The sequence below is a fragment of the Stegostoma tigrinum genome, chromosome 27 (assembly GCF_030684315.1).
Source record: "Stegostoma tigrinum isolate sSteTig4 chromosome 27, sSteTig4.hap1, whole genome shotgun sequence".
NCBI classification, from domain to species: domain Eukaryota; kingdom Metazoa; phylum Chordata; class Chondrichthyes; order Orectolobiformes; family Stegostomatidae; genus Stegostoma; species Stegostoma tigrinum.
In genome coordinates this window covers 11,520,810-11,541,997 of record NC_081380.1, presented here as the reverse complement: position 1 = coordinate 11,541,997, position 21,188 = coordinate 11,520,810, and the positions used below count along the sequence as shown (strand labels likewise).

Genomic DNA, 21,188 nt, shown 5'->3' with positions numbered 1-21,188 from the left:
TTAATAATGAGGTAAGAAATAGGGAAAGAGTGTAGCTAAACACATGGCTACAGGGCTGGTATAGGAGGGAGGGCTTCCATTATGTGGATAATTGGAGCACATTCTGGGGAAGGTGGGACCTGTACAGTAAAGATGGGTTGCACCTGAACCAGAAGGAAGCAAATATCCTAGGAGGGAAGTTTTCACGAGCTATATGGGATGGTTTAAACTAGATTGGCACGGGGTGGGGAAACTGGATTTGTAATTCAGAGGATGAAGTGTTTAGCCTTCCAACAGACTCAATAGGGAGTGAGGTTGTTAATAAAGAAATGCAGTCGATGGAGCGTCATTGTGAATACAGGGATGGTTTGAGGTGTGTATACTTCAATGCTAGAAGTATCAGAAATAGGCAGATGAATTTAAAGCATGGGTCAGTACTTGGAACTATGATGTTGTGGCCATTACAGAAACTTGGGTAACTCAGGGACAGGAATGGTTGTTGAAAGTTCTGTGATTTAGATGCTTTAAAAGAAATAGGGAGGGTGGTAAAAAAAAAGGCAGGGAAGTGGTATTACCAGTCAGCGCTAGGATAGCAGCTACTGAAAGTCTGTTCGAGAATGATATGTCAACAGAGTCAGTTTAGATTGAGACCAGGAACAAGAAAGGAGCAGTCACTTTGTTAGGGATTTTTTTAAACACACCCCCTAATAGTTGCAGAGAAGTGGAGTTGTGGATTGGGAGGCAGATACTGGAAAGGTGCAGAGGTTACAGGGTTGTAGTCATGGGTGACTTCAACCTTCCAAATATTGATTGGAAACTTTTTAGTTGTAATAGTTTAGATGGAGTGGATTTTGTCCAGTTGTTCAGGAAAGATTCATGACACGGTATGTAGATAGACCAACGTGAGGAGAGGCCACTTTGGATTTACTGCTTGGCCATGAACCGGGCCAAGTGTTATACCTGTTGGTAGGAGAGCATTTTGGCTGAAGCGATCATAGCTCTGTTACTTTTATAATAGTCATGGAAAAGGATAGGTATAAATAACACGATAAGGTTTATAATTTGGGGAAGGGTAATTATAATTCTGTTAGGCAAGAACTGAGTAGCATAAAATGGGAACAGATGCTGAAAAGGAAGAGCACTATAGAAATGTAGAGATTGTTTAAGGAATGCATACTGTGTGTGCTCGACATGTTTATCCCTAGCAGGCAGGGAAGGTGCAGTCGAGTGAGGGAGCTTGGGTTCTCACGAGAGGTTGAACAACTAGTTAAGAGGAAGAAGGATGCTTATATAAGGTTGAGGTAACAAGGATTGGAAAAGAGTCTAGGGACACCAATTAGCCAGGAAGGAGCTGAAGAAAGGGCTGAGGAGAGCTGTAAGGGGGCATGAGATAACCTTGGCAAATAGGATCAAGGAAAACCCCAACGCTTTTTACAAGTATGTGAGGAATAAGAGAATGACCAGAGAAAGGGTAGGGCTGATCGAGGATTGTAAAGTAAATTTGTGCATGGAGCCTAAAGAGCCAAGAGAAGTCCTTAATGAATACTTTTCTTCGGTATTCACAACTGAGAGAGACCTGGTTGTTGGGGAGGACAGTGTGAAACAGGCTGGTAGGCTGCAGGAGGTGGATGTTCATAAGGAAGATGTACTAGAAATTTTAGGAAGATAGATAAGTCCCCTGGGCATGAAGGGATTTATCCAAGGATTCTATGGGAAGTGAGGAAAGAGAGCGCAGAGCCTACGGCAATGATCTTTTCATCCTTACTGTCCAGAGGTATAGTGCCAGAAGATTGGAGAGTAGCAAACATCATTCGCTTGTTCAAAAAAGGGAATAGGGATAACCCCAGAAATGACAGGCCAGTTAGTCTTACTTCAGTGATGGGCAAATTATTGGAAAGGGCTCTGAGAAATAGGATTTGTGATCACTTGGATAGGCACAGTTTGACTCGTGATAGTCAGCATGGATTTGTGAGGGGAGACCATATCTCACAAACCTGATTGATTTCTTTGAAGAGGTGACCAAACATGGATAAAGGTAGAGCAGTGAATGTGGTATACATGGATTTAAGTAAAGTGTTTGATAAATTTCCCCATGGTAAGCTCATGCAGAAAGAAAGGAGGCATGGGATAGGTGGAAGCGTGGCAGATTGGATTCAGAATTGGATGAACCTTAGAAGACGATGGGTGGTAGTGGACAGAAAATATTCAACATGGTGCTCAGTTACCAGTGGTGTATCACAAGGATCTGTTCTGGGTCCTCTTCTATTTGGATTTTTGTAAATGATTTGGATGTAGGAGTGGAAGGGTGGATTATTAAGTTTGTAGACGATATGAAGTTGGGTCGAGTTGTGGATAGTGCTGAGGGCTATTCTAATTTACAAAGGGACATTGATAGGATGCAGAGCCGGACTGAGAAGTGGCAGATGGCGTTTAACCATGAAAAGTATGAGGTGATTCATTTTGGAAGGACAAATTTGAAAGCAGAATTCAGGGTTAATGGAAAGATTCTTGGCAGTGTGGAGGATCAGAGGGATCTTGGAGTTCTTGTCCACAGTTTCCTGAAAGCTACCACCCAAGTGGATAGAGTTGTTAAGAAGGCATGTGGTGTGTTAGCTTTCATCAATAGAAGGTTTGAGTTCAAGAGCCGTGAAGTTATGCTCCAGCTGTACAAACCCCTGGTTCCGCCACATTTGGAGTATTGTGTCCAGTTCTGGTCACATCATTACAGGAAAGATGTGAAAGTGTTGGAAAAGGTGCTGAGAAGACTTACCACGATGCTGCCTGGAGTGGAGGGAAGGTCTTATGAGGGAAGGTTGAGAGACCTAGAGCTTTTCTATTTAGAACAACGAAGGATGAGAGGTGACTTGATAGAGGTGTACAAAATGATCAGAGGTATAGATAGAGTGGACAGTTAGAGTCTTTTTCCTAGGGTGGAGGTAGCTATTATGAGGGTGCATAGTTTTAAAGTGAGTGCAGGTAGATATAGGGGAAACGTCAGAGGTAGTTTCTTTGTTCAGAGAGTGGTAAGGACATGGAATGCATTGCTGGAGAGAGTAGTGGAGCCGGCCTCATTAGGCACACTTAAGCAGCTTTTAGATTGGCATATGGATGATAGTATAAGGTCGGGGTGGAGTTTAGATAGACCTCAGGTTTAGAGTAAAGGTTTGGTACAACATTGTGGGCCAAAGGACCTGTCCTGTGCTGTACTGTTCTGTGTTTTATGTTCTATGTTCATTTCATAAAATAGCAATTTTTACTCTTGTGGAAATTTAGTTTGAACATATTGTGCAAGCCAGAGGAATGCTGTTACTGCAAACACAAGTCAAAGAAGGGAATGCTTGCATTTATGTAGAACAGGGGGTCCCAACACACTCTACCATCATTAAAATGCACAGCCAGGTCTCATCAAATATTTGTAGGCATGGCTGGATACTCTGTTTTAACCATGTTGTGTGAGAAATAAATATTGGTTTACTACACCAGGGAGAAGTCACCTGCACTTCAAATTATATGAGTGGAGGATTGGCAGATGGACTTTCATTTAGTTAAACGTGAGGTGTTGCATTTTGGAAAGGTGAACCAGGGCTTATAGAGTTAATGGTAGGGCCCAGGGGATTGTTTCCAAACAAAGAGACCTATGGGTGCAGATGTATAGTTCCTTGCAATGGAGTTGCAGGTGGTGAAGAAGGCATTTGGCGCAATTGCCTTCATTGTTCAGTGCATGGAGTATAGGAGTCGGATGTCACATTGCAACTGTACAGGAAATTGGTGAGGTCACTTTTAGAATTCAGTTCTGGTCTCCCTGCTTATAGGAAATATGTTAATCTTGAAAGGGTTCAGAAAATATTTACAAGGATGTTGCCAGTGTTGGACAGTTTGAACTATAGGACGAGGCTGAATAGGCTGGGGCTTTCTTCCCTGGAGCATGGGAGGTTGAGGGGTGACTTCATGGAGGGTTATAAAGTAATGAGGGGTATGGAAAGGATGAATAGCCAAGGTCTTTTTCACAGGATAGATGAGTCCAAAACTAGAGGGCAGAGGTTTAAGGTGAGATGGGAAAGATTGAAAAGGGACTTGGGTGATAACTTATTCTTTCAGAGGGTGATGCATATATGAAATGAGTTGCCAGAGAAGGTGGGTACAAATAAAACATTTAAAAGGCATCCAGATAGATACATGAAAAGGAATTGTTTGGAGGCATAGGAGTGGGCCAAGTGATGGAAATGTGACTAGGACATCTGCAAATGAGTTAGACCAAAGGGTCTGTTTCCATGCTGTTTTACTCTCTGATTCAATATCTTTGGATTAAATTCACCTGAGATCATCTCAATTGAACATTTCATTCAAAGGCAGGACTTCTGACAGTTGAGTAGTTCCTCAGCACTGCACAGGAAGGTCAAAATAGACTATGTGCTCAAGTCTCTAGTTTGGAACTTGAACCCAAAATACTACAGAACCTAAAGTGCCCCCCACTCATTGGAAGCTGATATTGAATGATAAGTGTTGAAATGTTCTATTGCCAGCATTTCAGCACCATTATCCTTCTTCTGAAGAAGTCTACACATCCAAATATAATGAAAGCATGGTTGGTCAACGAGCCTGATATTGAGCCTCCTTTGAAATGGTCAGATATGACAAATAATAAGCTTACTTCTAACTGGATATTTAAAATCAAGCCCAAGCATTTATTTTAATCTAGAATTGTTTAAAAAGTGTAAATAGATTCAGATGTTCGGTAATAAAAGCAAAGCACTGCAAATGCTGTTGGAGAAATTCAGTAGGTCTGCAGTATCTGTGGAGAAAGTTACAGAGTTAAGATTTTGAGTCCAATATGTATCAGTGTTTCTCCGTAGATGCTGCACAGTTTCTCAAGCATTTTCTGTTTTTTTTTATTTCCCGTTTAGAGGAATTGAATATTGCAAAAGGTTGTATTGATATATGTGTTTTCAATTTAATTCACAATCATTTTAAAATAAACTTATTTCTGTTCAATAATTAGCTGAGAAAGATAATATTTATTTGTCTGGAGATTCTTTTGTCATTTTTAATGACTGGAGCACTAATTTCCCTTTTTTTAAAATCATGATGCTTAATATGAACATGTTCTATTTGAGAAGCTTCATGACAACTGTATCCAGAATAATTAAAATATGCCATGTAATGAGATGTATCAAAAATTACCGTTCTACTTATGTGAGTTGTTCGCCTACTTAAATTAGATTGATTCATTCTTTTGTTAAAAGCAGTAGAAAGAACTTGAAACAAAACTATTGAGCAATAACAACTATTGTGTAAGCCTCATAGCAAACTTCCTAGGTTAAAAATATAATGAGAATACATTCTCACCATTTGCCACAGAATATCAATGCAGTTTGCTGCTATTTTAAATGACAAGTCTTTAGATATCATTTCAAGGACCATTAAATTTTAGCATTTATGAAGTCAAAAGATCTGTTGAGAAATATATGTTCTAGAATTTACATGTGTGTTTATTTAAGCTATCTGTTCAAAACAAAATACATTGAGTCCTCCTCTGACCCATTTGGCAGGGTGTGGTAATGGCAGATCAGATTAGTTATATACCAGCTATGCAGAGATAACATCTTAACCAAGGCAATTTTTAATTCAGTTGTTGCAAAATAAGCCAGGTGGCACTGGAGTAATACATGCATGTATTTCAGTGCTTGTGTTCAAAGAGGTTGATGTCACTGGGCTGGTGGAAGCGGCATATAGAAAAACTGTCTGAAGAAACATGCAGGGAATAGCTTGCTCACTCCTGTAAAAACAAATTCATCAGACAAGATGGACTCTGTTTTAGTTTAAGGACCAATCAGCAAATTGCAGCTGAGGTCCTTTAAACTTATTTGTGTTCAAATATATTTGGCAGAAGTCCTGCAATGAGTGGCTAAAGATAATTGAAAATTTCTGGTAACCTTAGAAAACCTGAGAGAGTTACATGGCTTTCATAAGTAAGTAGGCAGTGCTTCCATATAAACTGGCCAACAGTTAAGGTGGCAGAGAGGGGTAAGTCCAGAGGACTCTCCTCAAAAAGCCATATCCCTTGAGAACCCCTGGGAGTATTAACCCTGCATTGAGATGAGGAACAAGATGTGCCTCAGAAGACTGGGCCTCACTTAGAAGTTGAAGTGTTGGACCCTCAAGTCAAAAAGAGGAAGGTTCTTCGGCCTACAGTGTTGAGCTGAACAGCCAAATGAAACATCCCTCCTGCCTGCCGTTGTTCCGTATCCCTCGAATCCTTGCATAATCATGTCTTTATCTAAAAAGCCCCATTAGTGCCCCTATTGTACCTGCTTCCACCACCATCTTCAGAAATGCATTCCAGGCTCCTACCATTAAAAAACTTACCCCTAATGTCTCCTTTGAACTTTCCCCCACTAACTTTAAATGAATGCCCCCTAGAATTTGGCATTTTAACTTTTGGGAAAAAAATTCTGAAGGTCAACATATCTATAATTTTACACAGCTGTAACAAGTCTTCCCACAGCCTGTGCCGCTCAAGAGAAAACAAGCTGAGTTTTTCTAGCCTCTCCTTATCAGTCATGTCCTCTAATGTAGGCAGCAGCCTGGTAAATCTCTTTTGCACCCTTCCAAATCTCCACATTCTTCCTATAACGTGGTGACCAAAACTGAATGCAGTACTCTAAGTGCATCCTAACCAAAGTCTTATAAAACTGTAACATGACATCCTGACTCTTGTACTCAATTCCTCAACCAATAAAGGCAAGCATGTCATACAACTTCTTTACCATCTTATCTACTTATGTGGCTACTTTCAGAGAGCTATCGACTTGAACCCCAAGATGCTTCTGTACATCAATCCTGTTTGGAGTCCTGCCATTAACTGTATAATTTTCCTTAACATTTGATCTCCCAAAGTGCAGCACCTCACATTTACCTGGATTAAATTCCATCAGCCATTTCTCCACCCATATCTGCAATTGACCTACATCCTGCTGTATCCTTTGACAACCTTCTACGCTATCCACAACTCCATCAATCTTAATATAGTTGGCTAACTTAGTAATCCATCCATCTCTATTTTCGTCTAGGTCATTTATACATATCACAAACAGGAGAGGTCCTAGGATGGATAGGATAGCCAGGGTAACAAGTTTCTCAATGTTATAGACTATCCATGTCTTCAAATAAATGCCCTGAGGTTGGCCTGTATCAAAGGGGAGCATTATCAAAATGAGCAGTTGGTATGCTACTACAGCAAGAAATTCTTATAGATCGTAGATCATAGAATCCCTATCAATGAATTCCCACTATCCTAGAAGACTTACAATGCTTTCATTCTTCAACAATGTGTACTACAACTACCATCAAGTCTCTAATGCAGACATTTGCCTCTGGAGTCAAGCAATACCACTGTCAAACAGAGCTTATAGCCTCACTGTGCTAACCTATCATGCAAGCTCAAAGAGGTAGCAATGAGTGCCATATATCCATGTGTAAGATCTTATATCAAACCATTGGTGATTTCTGTGCCTAGATTATTCAGGGAAAGCTTGACAAGTCCAAGAAGGTTTTTATGTTTATGGTAGAGTGTTGTGTCCCCTAAGACCTCATTATTATGGGAGCAACCACTAGATCCTGGAAGAAGGAGGAGGAAGAAGGGGAGAGACTACTTGGGCCCACTGAAACTGGATGGAAGAAAATGAAACTTTCCCACCCCCAATATGGACCATCATCCCCTTGCAATACATTATGGATTCCCCACAACAAAGATCTCCTAGCCTGCAACACCCAATGAAGATCAACTGCAGTAACTTCCACATGACACTTTATCCAGCAATACATACGTAATAGGAAAAAAACCCAGAACTAATCAACCTTGTGCATTCCTTTAGTGCCTGTCTTATTGATACCCTAGCCATTGTGTGCAGTGCTACTAGTGGCTGCAGCATGGTCGGTGGAATAGTCCTTGACTGTTACAGAGGAGACTGCATATGATTTGGGGAACGCCCTGAGTAGCACTGCGACTTGAAGCCCTGACTTTAGAATGCATTGTCTGAATGTGGGATGCAGCAGTGTATGCTGGTTAGCTAAAAGAAAATAACAAGGGCACAAGTATTGTCACCCTGTAAGGAGAGCAGTCTTGTATTCAACAATACCACTTCCGGGAGATAAAACCTCAGCATTACTTCCCACCAGTCGGAGCATGAATTGCTAGACTGTCTAAGTGCTCATTTGTCCGGTCAAATGCTGACAATATCCATGATAGTGCCTGTTGGTCCCTGAATGGTAGCAGTCTATGGCTGATTTGATTAGAGTTAGGGTTAGTATTCTGAAGCTGCAAATCACCAACTAAGATCTTATGAATACTATCTGTGACCTCGTCCTGTGCTGCAGTGGAAGCTGAGATAACAGACTGCAGACATTTCATAAAAGGGTTGCTTTAACAATGCCCTGGGCTGTGTTGGAACCAGATTGCTCCATGCACCTAGCCATTGAATGAAAGCCATCTGGTAAGCTTATTGCCAATACCTCATGCAAATTGTTGTGCCTATTTATCAATATGTTCCTGTTGCTTGCCCCAGTGAGATAATTACATAAGTGTCCTGTAGCACAACTCATCTGTAATCTTGCTCTTCAGACATTTGCACACAAACTGAGTCGTTCCTTTGTCCTAGCTGCAGCCCCCTTCTGACCAGTGGCTCACCACTTGAAGACCCTGACTCAAACCTGAGACTAGTCTCTAAACCAGTGCAATGTCAGTCTCTTCAGCAATGTCAGTATCTGACCAGATTGCCTTAAATGTCACATTGTGTTACTGTACTGATTATCTACTTTCTGTTATGCTTGAATTTGCTTCCAGTACAGCTGAACAGCTAATTGCTCCTCACTGTCATGAAGCAGGAAGAATTAAGAAAAAGGGGTAAGGAGCAGGTGGTAGATGAAAAACGTGACTTCCATGATCACTCCATCTGCAATTTCAATATCAGAGCACCTTTCATGATGAAAATCAAGAGTTAGTGGAGAGATTACATGAGACAGCAGCCAATTGTCTTTCAGGATGAGTTTCCTACATAGAATACCATTAGCGCTGAAGCACAGTTGCCCATGAATCAAAGGACTATCTCTTGTAGGATGCTAAAGGTATGTAACCTTCCTGATGATCCTCTGTATTTCCCTTCTATTGTGTGTATCAATCTGTTCTGCCAGAGAGAAAAAATGAATATCATATCAATGTGCCTGGATGATGTTTTCCATACCTGAATAGCTGAAGCTACGTGGACAGGTGGTGAGATTTATTTATAATTTACAATACAGGATGTAATAAAATGTAATAGAAGCTCAAATAATTAACCATTTAAAAATTACAAGAATATCTGATTTTAAGTCATAAATGTGTTCCTGGAAACATACAGTGGAACTACTTATATCAAAGACAGGTTTCCCATTTAAAAGTAGATACTATCAGGACATCTGTTCCCAGTGCAATTTAACAGTAATGATTTCCTTCTGCCTTACCTTTTCTAAGTTTGAAGAATGCTGAAATGGATAATTGCACCTTGTACTTTTGCTTTTCTTGGTAAATCTCCCCATAGCTCCAGATGAATTTTCCATGTCTCTACTGACATTTAAGTATCTTTCCAAAATGGGATCATTATCTTTGAAAATGTTCAGAGCTTCTTGTTTTTCTATTTTAGCTACTTGTTTCATGATGTTTTTCCTCTTTATCGTTCCCTGATAGAGCTCAAGCTCCAATCAGAGCCTTATTGGTCAATATTTGGTGTGAGATTTCTGCATCACCTCAAAATTATCTTGTGCAACTTCAGAAAATCTTCTTTTGGTGACCATTATCTTTGTGACTAAAATTCACGAAAGCCATGAACAGCTTTAGGGAACATCATGCACCAGATAAGATTCGTGATTAACTGTTATACTTCCACATGAGCATTTGCAATGTTTTTAATTACCTTAACAATCTTGTAAGCATTGCTAAATCCCAATATCATTGACATTCCTCCATCAATATCCTTAATGATGAAAATTCCACACAAATAGTAAGCTGTGAACATCTTGATAATGCTTTGATCCAAAAGTTTTGGTATTTTGGGAAGGGATTCCATATAGACTTCACTGCAGAGGTTATAATTACAATTTAGGGGGTGGAAAAAAGAGGCAGAATAGAAGACAGCAACGATGATAGTTAAAGGAAAAGGGCATAAAACAGATCTGAGTATGATGGGATTGAGAAGATAATAAGGACATGTAGACCTACTAAAGGGAAATGTTAATGAGGCGTATGATGAAGTATTGAACCTAGAAATACATCACTAAATGACAGTTATGCACCTGAACGTGATATCTTAACACAATGAAAGAAATAGCAAATAATACGTGCATTTGAAAAGGTTCCAGTAGCAAAAAGATGGACTGAATTTAAAAATGATTTGTATGATTATCCAAATCAAGAGAGCCCTCAAAATATAGATGCAAACAATGGACAAAACCATATGAAATTGGAAGTAAGGAAGGCTTTACAATTGAAGCATACAGGATGAGGTCTAAGCAAGAATTAAGTAACAAAAGCAGTTTAAGAAACAGAATTAAAAGTGAGAACAAACATTAGTAAGCCTATGCCTAGTTAGATATTATAGAGTGGTTGCGAATGCATTACCATTGTCACAACTAAAATGGGAGTATATGCTGTCTAGTCACACAACTCTATGGATCACAACAAACCATGAAGATATTAGATCCAAATCCCATTATAGCTAATCATGTGCTTTCTCTAAATTGTATTCAGAATTAAAACATTCATTAATCAGGTTTCTTTAATAAATATAAAATGATCAGTTCATTATGAAACTAAAGCCATTGAATGACAGTGCAGAATTGATTAATACACACACAACTTGTAATATGAAAATATAATTATTTATGTCTCTGAATAACAAACATTGACACACACAAGCTTTAAGTAAAGGGGAAAAAATCACTGTTAATAAGATTCTCTTAAAATAGAAAAATGTTTTCTAGTAAATCATGATTATTCTTGAAGGTCAAAAAAGCATAGGACATAGAATGTTCTGAAGTCAGTCAATCTGGTGTTGTGGTATGCATGGTTATCTATGGGGTCTTAGCAGACAACTTACTCAAGAAATACATTGAGTCAAAAAAGGGTTCTTTCAATCATTCTTCCAGAGGAACAATCAAGTTTCACCCTAATTTTACAATAACGAGTTCAGAAACTGAGCATCTTGTTCTCTAGCGCACTTTCCTTATCTGTAAAAATTCAAACAAAAACTCCAAGTCTACAAACACCAGAACAACTGTAAAACCCAGTCATAAAACAGTCAGATGTTTTCCCTGAAGTGAATTCAAGCAACCAAGACCAGCAATTAAATGGAACTATGTGGTCTCCAATAAGTGCATTGTGTAAAAAATAAGTTCCATTGACTTTTTAGAAAAAGAAGCTCTCCAGACGACCCACAATCCTTCACACTCAAGTCCGCAAAAATTAACAAACCTGAAATGCTTTCAATACACAGTGGATATGTGTGAGGATGGCGCAAGACAAACAAGAGTGACAAATTGTGACAGCAGGTCTCCTGATAAGTGTAGCTACAAGCACCAACGCAACCAGAGGCTTAATCTTGAAGATATCTTCTACATTTTCACCTGGTACTAAAGTCATTTCTCTTCTAGTGTCATTGATCCCAACATGGACCATGATCTCTAGCTGTTCACATCAAATCCAATTCAGAATTCCCTGTTTATATTCCGTGACATCATAAACATTCAGATGTGGTCTCACCAGCACATTGATAATGGGAACTGCAGATGCTGGAGAATCCAAGATAATAAAATGTGAGGCTGGATGAACACAGCAAGCCCAGCAGCATCCCAGGAGCACAAAAGGTGATGTTTCGGGCCTAGACCCTTCATCAGAGAGGGGGATGGGGTGAGGGTTCTGGAATAAATAGGGAGAGAGGGGGAGGCGGACCGAAGATGGAGAGAAAAGAAGATAGGTGGAGAGGAGGGTATAGGTGGGGAGGTAGGGAGGGGATAGGTCAGACCAGGGAAGACGGACAGGTCAAGGAGGTGGGATGAGGTTAGTAGGTAGGAAATTGAGGTGCGGCTTGGAGTGGGAGGAAGGGATGGGTGAGAGGAAGAACAGGTTAGGGAGGCAGAGACAGGTTGGACTGGTTTTGGGATGCAGTGGGTGGAGGGGAAGAGCTGGGCTGGTTGTGTGGTGCAGTGGGGGGAGGGGACGAACTGGGCTGGTTTTGGGATGCGGTGGGGGAAGGGGAGACTTTGAAGCTGGTGAAGTCCACATTGATACCATTGGGCTGCAGGATTCCCAAGTGGAATATGAGTTTCTGTTCCTGCAACCTTCAGGTGGCATCATTGTGGCACTGCAGGAGGCCCATGATGGACATGTCATGTAAAGAATGGGAGGGGGAGTGGAAATGGTTTGCGACTGGGAGGTTCACCTGCACATCTGCCAATGTGGTATACTGCATCCACTGTACCTGGCGTGGCTTCCTCTACATTGGGGAAACCAAGCGGAGGCTTGGGGACCGCTTTGCAGAACACCTCCGCTCGGTTCGCAATAAACAACTGCACCTCCCAGTCACAAACCATTTCCACTCCCCCTCCCATTCTTCAGATGACATGTCCATCATGGGCCTCCTGCAGTGCCACAATGATGCCACCCGAAGGTTGCAGGAACAGCAATTCATATTCCGCTTGGGAACCCTGCAGCCCAATGGTATCAATGTGGACTTCACCAGCTTCAAAATCTCCCCTTCCCCCACTGCATCCCAAAACCAGCCCAGCCTGTCCCTGCCTCCCTAACCTGTTCTTCCTCTCACCCATCCCTTCCTCCCACCCCAAGCCGCACCTCCATCTCCTACCTACTAACCTCATCCCACCTCCTTGACCTGTCCTTCTTCCCTGGACTGACCTATCCCCTCGCTACCTCCCCACCTATACTCTCCTGTCCACCTATCTTCTTTTCTCTCCATCTTCGATCCGCCTCCCCCTCTCTCGCTATTTATTCCAGAACCCTCACCCCATACCCCTCTCTGATGAAGGGTCTAGGCCCGAAACGTCAGCTTTTGTGCTCTTGGGATGCTGCTGGGCCTGCTGTGTTCATCCAGCCTCACATTTTATTTTCACCAGCACCATGTGTAGTTATACTAAGACTTCCTTACTGTTCTACTCCAATCCCTTTGAAATAAGGGTCAACATTCCAGAGATTTTAAATCCGTTTGTTCAGAGAAGTTATTACACTCCTCTGGAGCAGATAGGACTTGAAACTGGGCCTCTTGCTCAGAGGTAGTGACATCACCACTGTATCAAAGGCATGTTCAGGATCAACATTCCATTACTCCTCCTAATTACCAGCCGCACCTGTGTGATAGCGTTTTGTGTTGCTTGCACAACTCACAAGTCATTTTGTGTTGTGGCTTTCTGGAGCTTTTCTCCATTTAAATACTATTCTATTCTACTGTTCTGTCTTCCAAAATGAACAACTTCGGTTTTCCCATGATGCACTCCATTTGCCAACTTTTTATCTGCTTACTTAACCTATCAATATCTTTCTGTAAACAGTTTGTATCCCTCTCACAACCTGCCTATCATTCTGTCAGCTGCAAGTTTGGCCAAAGTACATTTGCTTCCTTCCACCAAGTCCTTATTATGCATTGTAAATAGTTGCAGTCCCAGCACTGATCCCTGCGCAACCCCACTAGTTGCAGGATACAAGCTGAAAAAGAACTCCTTATCCCCACTCACTGTTTCCTGGCCATTAATCAACTGTCTATCCATGCCAATACACTGCTTCCAAAACCATGACCTTTTATCTTATGACTTAACCTTTTGTGATGTATTCTATTAAATGCCTTCTGAAAGTCCAAACAAACACATCTACTGGCTCCCTCCTATTTACTCTAGTTGAGACTTCATTGAAAAACTCTTCAGAAATTTTCCTTCCATGAAGCCAAGCTGGCTTTGCTTGATTAGATTGTGATTTTTCCAAGTATTTCTGTAATAACAGATTCCAATTTTTTTCAACGGTAGATGTTAGGCTAATCAGTCTATAGCTACCATTTTTTGCCTGCTTCCCTATATGAAAAAGGATGTCACATTACTTACCTCTTAGTGCCAGTAAAAGGAAAGTTCATTATAACTCATTCAATGTTGAATCCTAATGCATGGATTTAATAATATGATTTGAGAATTGACAATGTCTAACGATAACAGCTTTATAATTGCTTGCTAAACATTATTTAAAAAACATGATCTTCGTGCTTCTCATCTTTCACTCATTGTCCAAGAAGCCAAACGTACAAATAGTTCATAAATTCATAAATGTGATAAATGGGTGTTGATTTGTTGTACCATTGGTTGCAGGAGATGCAACATAATTTGTTAATTATCAATCTTAGTTTGCTGATTAAACATATACCAAATAGGTAGACTGCAACTGATTGTGGCATTATCAAATAGCTTTTTTTCAAATAGCAGAATCATGTTGGATACAGAGTAGTAAGGTTTGCAAACAAGGGCTGGTTGAATACAAGTCAGCAGGTTGCCTGCTGAGGACAGCCAATGGGATGCATTGCTTGTTATGATATGCCAGTCATTGGGAAGTGCAGCCCACATACTTGGTATCACATTGCTACTGAAACACATATACCATATTACTTCTTTCGGGCTTGACAGCAGCACCATGTTAGGGGAAAATATCACTTGCTTATTTGCTACATATTAGCAGCATGAGATAGCTAGGTTCACCAGCTTCTCAAATCTTTGAGACACCCTTTTCTTCAAGGGTAATCTAAGTTGGAATGGACACCTGTCAGGGCCAAATGTGGCAGCCATTGGTCATTTTATGCATTCACACAGCAATAGACAGTGAGTGAAGATTTGATCAGGGTAAACATAATGCAGAATAGTTTTGAAATGGCTTATCTTAGCATCAACCTTTCATCGTGAGTAGATAGCTATGATGCTTTCATATGGTTGTCAATAAATTAATATTGTCCCTTGTGGAATGTTTGGAATCCCAAAGTGTATATTGATAAATGAACATCGCCTTACAATTTTAGTAGTAGGGAACTCATTGGCAGACTTCTCAACTTGCACCTTGAGGAAAGCAATTTCATTTGATTGCTCTATTTCAATGCTAAATTTAAATACACAAAGGAGTTTATGCAGCTTGTAAAGAAATTCTTTGATGTAATTGTGGATTCAAATATTGCAACATGTCATCTACATATTGGAAGACACAATGAGTAGAAGAGTAATGGTCATTCCATCAAAGTAATGGTAATTAATAAGGATATTTAGGACATCAGAGGGATCCCATAGCAAAGCTATCAACTTGGCATATATAGTATAATTGAAACTGAATTCAACTGTGTTGCTAGGTTCAAGGAAAACTGACCTAGTGTAAATATCACTGGTTTCCTTGATTGCTTTGCTAATTAGGCTAACAATGTTGAAACAGTGCATGAACATGATATTACTCGATATTTAGGTTTTGTATGAGCTTTGAGAAAGTGTTTTTTTTATTCATTCACTTTAAGTGCATTCAGTTTAATTCTTTACTGCTGAAGCCAAAATTTATTGCCCTTCCCTAACTGTCCAGAAGTAGTTAAGAGTGAACCACGCAGCTGTGGCTCTGAAATCACATGTTGGTCAGATCAAGTAAAGATAGCAGGTTCCCTTCCCTAAAGGATGTTAGTGAGAGAGTTTTTTATAACAACTGACAATGATTACTTTGTGGCTATTAGGTTAGCTTCTAGTTCCAGATTTCATAGAATTCAAATTTCCCTCCCTGCCATAGTGGAATTCCAACCCATGTCTTCAAAACATCAGACTGAGGCTCACGAGTTGCCAGTTTCAGGGAAGTTATCACTATGCCACCACTTCCCTCACAGTGTTTGTGGAAAACAAATTTAAAACTGCTTGCAGCAATTCAGTCAACCATTTGGCCAAGTCATTACTGTGTTGAGTCAGGCACAGGTACAACAGGACATAAAGGGGCATTCCTTTTGTGTGGTAGCCTGCACATGCGTGAATGCAGTGAGCCACGAAAACCAGCCCTATCATAAATATCTCAAAGCCAAGCCTAACAACCACCTCTGCAATTTGTCCTGAAGTGTGGCTGTGAAATCTATAGCAGCAGGTCCAATGGAAATGAGCTTAGAATTGTTGTTGAGCACAACATATATTTTATCGAGGTAGTCATGTATGATCTTTTTAGTTCTTCATCAGGTTTATATTTATATATGTCAGAGCTTGTAAGGCTTACACAATGGAACCAGACATTCATATTGCATATGATGATCTGTCAGATCAATGGGTGTTCCACAATATTCACATGCTGCATCTTCTGGATGCGCTTTCATGGCCTCAGCATCCTTGTTCAAAGTTGGTTTGTGCTATAACAACTGGTAATGAAGGAGTATGAATTCAGAGAATACTCTTCCTGTTTAATGCAGTGTGAGAGCACAGAAAAATTGAAATGCTAAGTTAGAATAAACTGTTCATTTTAAGAGACTACGTTCTCATGGAGGATTTCACATGTTTGGGGTCAGCATTCATTATGCAATTAAACAGCTTATGGTCAGGAACATTTAAGTAATGCAGACTTGTTTCAAGTGGGAAACAAAAACAGAAACTGCTGGAACAGCGCAGCAGGTCTGAGAACAGAGCTGAAGAAGGGTCACTTGATCTGAAATGTAAACTCTTATTTCTCTCTACAGATACTGTCAGAGCTGCTGAGCCTTTACAGCAGTTTCTGTTTTTGTTTCTGATTTACAGCATCCGCAGTTCATTTGGTTTTTATTTAGTGTTTCACGTGGGTATTGTTTATCGTGCAGTCATCTTTGCTATTTGCTTTCTTGGTGTCTGCAATTAGGTTCGTTTTTTTACCATTTTCTAAATCAAAATGCATTGAAGAAGGGTCTAGACCCGAAATGTCAGTTTTCCTGCTCCTCTGATGCTGCCTGGTCTGCTGTGTTCATCCAGTTCTACACCTTGTTATCTCAGATTCTCCAGCATCAGCAGTTCCTACTATCTTTGGAAGGTAATGTTGCTTGGGTGACAAAAATATCTTAAAAATGCAAATTGTTTGCCAACAGTACCAACAATGAGATGAAGTTTCAAATCATGTTGTCAGAAGCAGATTGACTGCCCTTCTACACAAAGTAAAAGGAAAGTGAAGAGGTATTTGGTTCACATCAATTATCAAAATACATGTGAAGGAAGAAATAATTCAAAAATTGAAACTAAATGATCCTCACTTGACCTGAAATTTACTGCTTTCCTCCAGATTACTTCAATCAATAAACCAAAGACTGAATGCTGTATCTATGGTTCCCAGGCTCAGAGTCTAATTTGCTAAATATGTGAAAACAATGAACTGTCCAAAGAATAACATTATGCTACTCCCCTCCTTTACTAGGATGCAGAGATCATCAATACTGCAATACTGACAGGAAGGACTGTCGCCATTCCTTTAAAGGTCGTTGCTGTGGAAATGAATGGAATCATCACAGATGTGTCACCCTCTGTTCAGTGCAGATCAACTAATGAAGATATTATTAAGGTAGGCATGCAGACAGTGAGACAAAAATGAACATGGAATGAATTGTTAGCCAATGTTACCAGCTGAATTAATTTGTTTCATTCATGCATTCATAGATTTATTTCAATCAAAAAAATGGATGTAGTATTAGTATTTCTATTACATTATTGAGGTGTCAGCCACCATGGTGTCTGGTAATATTCAATTGGACTACACCTGATATTTTAAACAGATTAACATAATGACTTAAGAATGGGATTGATAGCATCCTGAATAAAGGAAGATTATATCAGTTGAAAACACCTAGATGTTGCAATTCTTTATTATTGTTCATGTCATAATTTTTTAACTTAGTGTTGCAGTTAGGTTGCAAATACGTCCAATTTCCAACAGTGTACAAAATCAAGTTACACAAACTGATTGATTCCACATTTTTGTCAAAATAAAGTAACACTGTTATTTGTTATCTTTTTTTTGTAAGGATGGACATAACATGAAAGCTTTGCCTCCTGAACCTTCAAAATCATTGACATTACTGCAGAAAATTCAATGTTTGTGCATAATTTTAAGAGGAATTGGATCTTAATAGATTTGAATTAACATAACGTAGTGTAGGCTTTTTACATAGGAGCAATATTCAGTGGATATTAGAAATATGAAATGAAAATGCATGAAATATTCTGCACCTCTGGCAGCGTCTTTGGAGAAAGAAGTAGATTTAATGGGCTGGATTTTGTCAGGGCAGGCAATGGCCCCAGTGGAAGGTCAAAAATCTAGGGGTAACACAACTGCAGCCATATACAAGATGTCCAATCTGATTCTATGCCAATAAGCAATTTAATTCCTTTTAAGTTACAATATCTTGCCTTGAAGAGCTTTTTGAAACAATGGCACTACTGGGATTGCATTTCTCCCAGGGCAGTACCATCAATACTGCCCTGTAATGAAGGTAATTGAGATAACACGGTGTAGAGCTGCATGAACACAGCAGGCCAAGCAGCATTAGAGGAGCAGGAAAGCTGAAGTTTCGTATCAAGACCCTTCTTCAGAAATGGGGTAAGGGAAGGGGATTCTGAAATAAATAGAGACAGAGGGGGTTAGAAGATGGATAAAGGAGAAGATAGGTGGAGAGGAGCCAGCCAGGTCAAAGAGGTGGGATTGGAGCTCGTAAAGGTGAATGTAGGTGGGGTGTTCGGGAGGGGATAGGTCGGTCCAGGGAGGACGAATAGGTCAAGGAGGTGGGATGAGGTTAGTGGGTAGGAGATGGGTGTGGGGCTTGAGGTGAAAGGGATAGTTAGGGAGGCGGGGACGAGCTTGTCTGGTTTTGGGATACAGTCAGGGGAGGGGAGATTCTGAAGCTTGTGAAGTCCACATTGATACCCTTGTGCTGCAAGGTTCCCACGCGAAATATGAGATGCTGTTCCTGCAGCTTTCGGGTGTCACCATTGTGGCACTGCAGGAGGCCCAGGATGGACATATTGTCCAAGGAGTGGGAGGGGGAGTTGAAATGGTTTGCGACTGGGAGTTGCAGTTGTTTAGTGTGAACTGAGAGTAGGTGTTCCGCAAAGCAGTCCCCAAGCCTCCACTTGGTTTCCCCGATGTAGAGGAGGCCACAATGGGAACAGCGGATACAGTGTACCACATTAGCAGATGTGCAGGTAATTGAGTAATAAAGGTAATTGAGTAAAGATTGCCACATTCAGTCAGGAGACTCTGGTGAGGGTGAGAAATGGTGTTGCCGCAAGGGTAAATTTGGTACTAGAGAGGCCATTGTGTTCAATCAGAAGATTTCACTGCTCAAGCCTGCAGAAAGATCATAGGTTTTAATGTAGTCTTCCCATGCCTTTTGTAGAAGGTCAGCAAAAATAGAAAGGTCTATTTATTAGATGGGGCATCATTATCTATGATTCTTATCATCTGAACAAAAAGAGCAATAAGTGTAACATCACTCATTTTCTGCTGCTGAGGTATTGCTGAAGTAAACTTACCCGATATTATCCTGAATATCTTCTTAACCCCTTAATATAACACAGCAAATGCTTACAAACAAACACTGATGCCATCTACCCCCACGACTACCGTATCCCCCAATCATCGCTATTACGCTGTTTAATAGTACCCATCCATTCAAGGCCACTGTCATGTTGTTGTTCCAGTTCACTGCTATCCTCGCTCCTGATCCTTCTGTCTATTCAACACTAACCATCATCCTGAACACAAACACCCCACTCTAGGCAATCCTTAACAGTCACTCCAGCCTCTGAACTGCCCATGACCCAACCCCACCCTAGTCATCCACCTTGTCTATTCATTGCTATGCTCCCTGCAGAATAATCATAGGTATATCTTCCTTTAAGATCAAAGCTATGCTCCTTCCCAAACGCCACTACTCTCTATGGATCAGCCTTCTTCTTTATTGACCACTGAACCTTTTGAGAACCTACATGAGGGCTGTTGATAGCAAAATATAATTTGATTTCCAAGATCCCTTCTACAGTAAAGTGCCAAGGTACATCTGCCACATATTTATAGCTTGCTGACTGAATAACTTGAGGCTGAGAATCCAAATTTACATGCACCTCGGCCTGTCCATTTTGTTATTGAATCCCATGGCTCCTGCTCACCATCTTTAAGATTTCAATATGCAAACTGAGTGCAGAATGCAGTGCTGACTGGCTGAAAATTTAAATGAGCCTCAGCATTGTGCATAGCTAGCACAAACATATTGTTTTTCTTTTGAATTTTGTATTTCTAGGCCTTGAATCTCTGCTTAGATCTGTTTCAAATCAGTAAGGGTAGTAAAGCATGCAGTAGGAAAGAGATGGAGCATTATTTAGGAACCTTCTGTGAACTAGTCAGATGTCTTCTGTTGCAAGCATTGTGAAATACATTACAGTTCATTAATAGAAGGTGCTTCAACAGTCACATTCCACTTTCAGTACATGAAAGAGGATTTCAGTACGTGCTTTAAAAAGAATTGTCCAGCTGCACTTATTCCATGCCCTGACAAACATACTGCCTGGCTGTTCTCATATAAACCTTAATGCTCTAAACAACTGATAGTGATAATGGGAACTGCAGATGCTGTAGAATCCAAGATAACAAAGTGTGGAGCTGGATGAACACAGCAGGCCAAGCAGCTCTCAGGAGCACAAAAGCTGACGTTTCGGGCCTCTGATGAAGGGTCTAGGCCAAAAACGTCAGCTTTTGTGCTCCTGAGATGCTGCTTGGCCTGCTGTGTTCATCCAGCTCCACGCTCTAAACAACTTTTGAGTTGCTAGACAAGGTACATGTTGGATGCAATCATATTATCCTAGTGCTGGACAGATTTGGTGATTTTTTTTAACTAGATGGGACTCTAGCATTATCCTAGTATGACAACCAAAAAGAATCTGTTCTTCTGACAGTTTACATTGGTTAACCAAGGCAGATTATCTGCATTGCTTTTACCAAGGACGTGTCAGAAATAGGTTGTCAGTCACTGTTATTATGTAATATACTGCAAGCTGTATTAACATATTGTCAGATTGAGACAGTCTATTCTTTATAACATTTCATTTTCTTTTAAGAGTAATAATCACTATTGATAAATTACTTTCTGTTTTTATTGATAATATACTCACTTATTTGT

General features: G+C 40.3%; 1 protein-coding gene across 2 annotated transcripts in view; it reads left to right on the top strand.

Moving 5' to 3' along the window:
- Nucleotides 1-21,188, top strand: part of tmem132e (transmembrane protein 132E) — a 583,956-nt gene that overhangs the window by 378,063 nt on the left and 184,705 nt on the right. For both annotated transcript variants that reach the window (XM_048557374.2, XM_048557372.2), the window contains one exon: nt 17,435-17,578. In XM_048557374.2, coding sequence (XP_048413331.2) covers nt 17,435-17,578 — 144 coding nt within the window. The remainder of the gene's footprint in view (nt 1-17,434; nt 17,579-21,188) is intronic.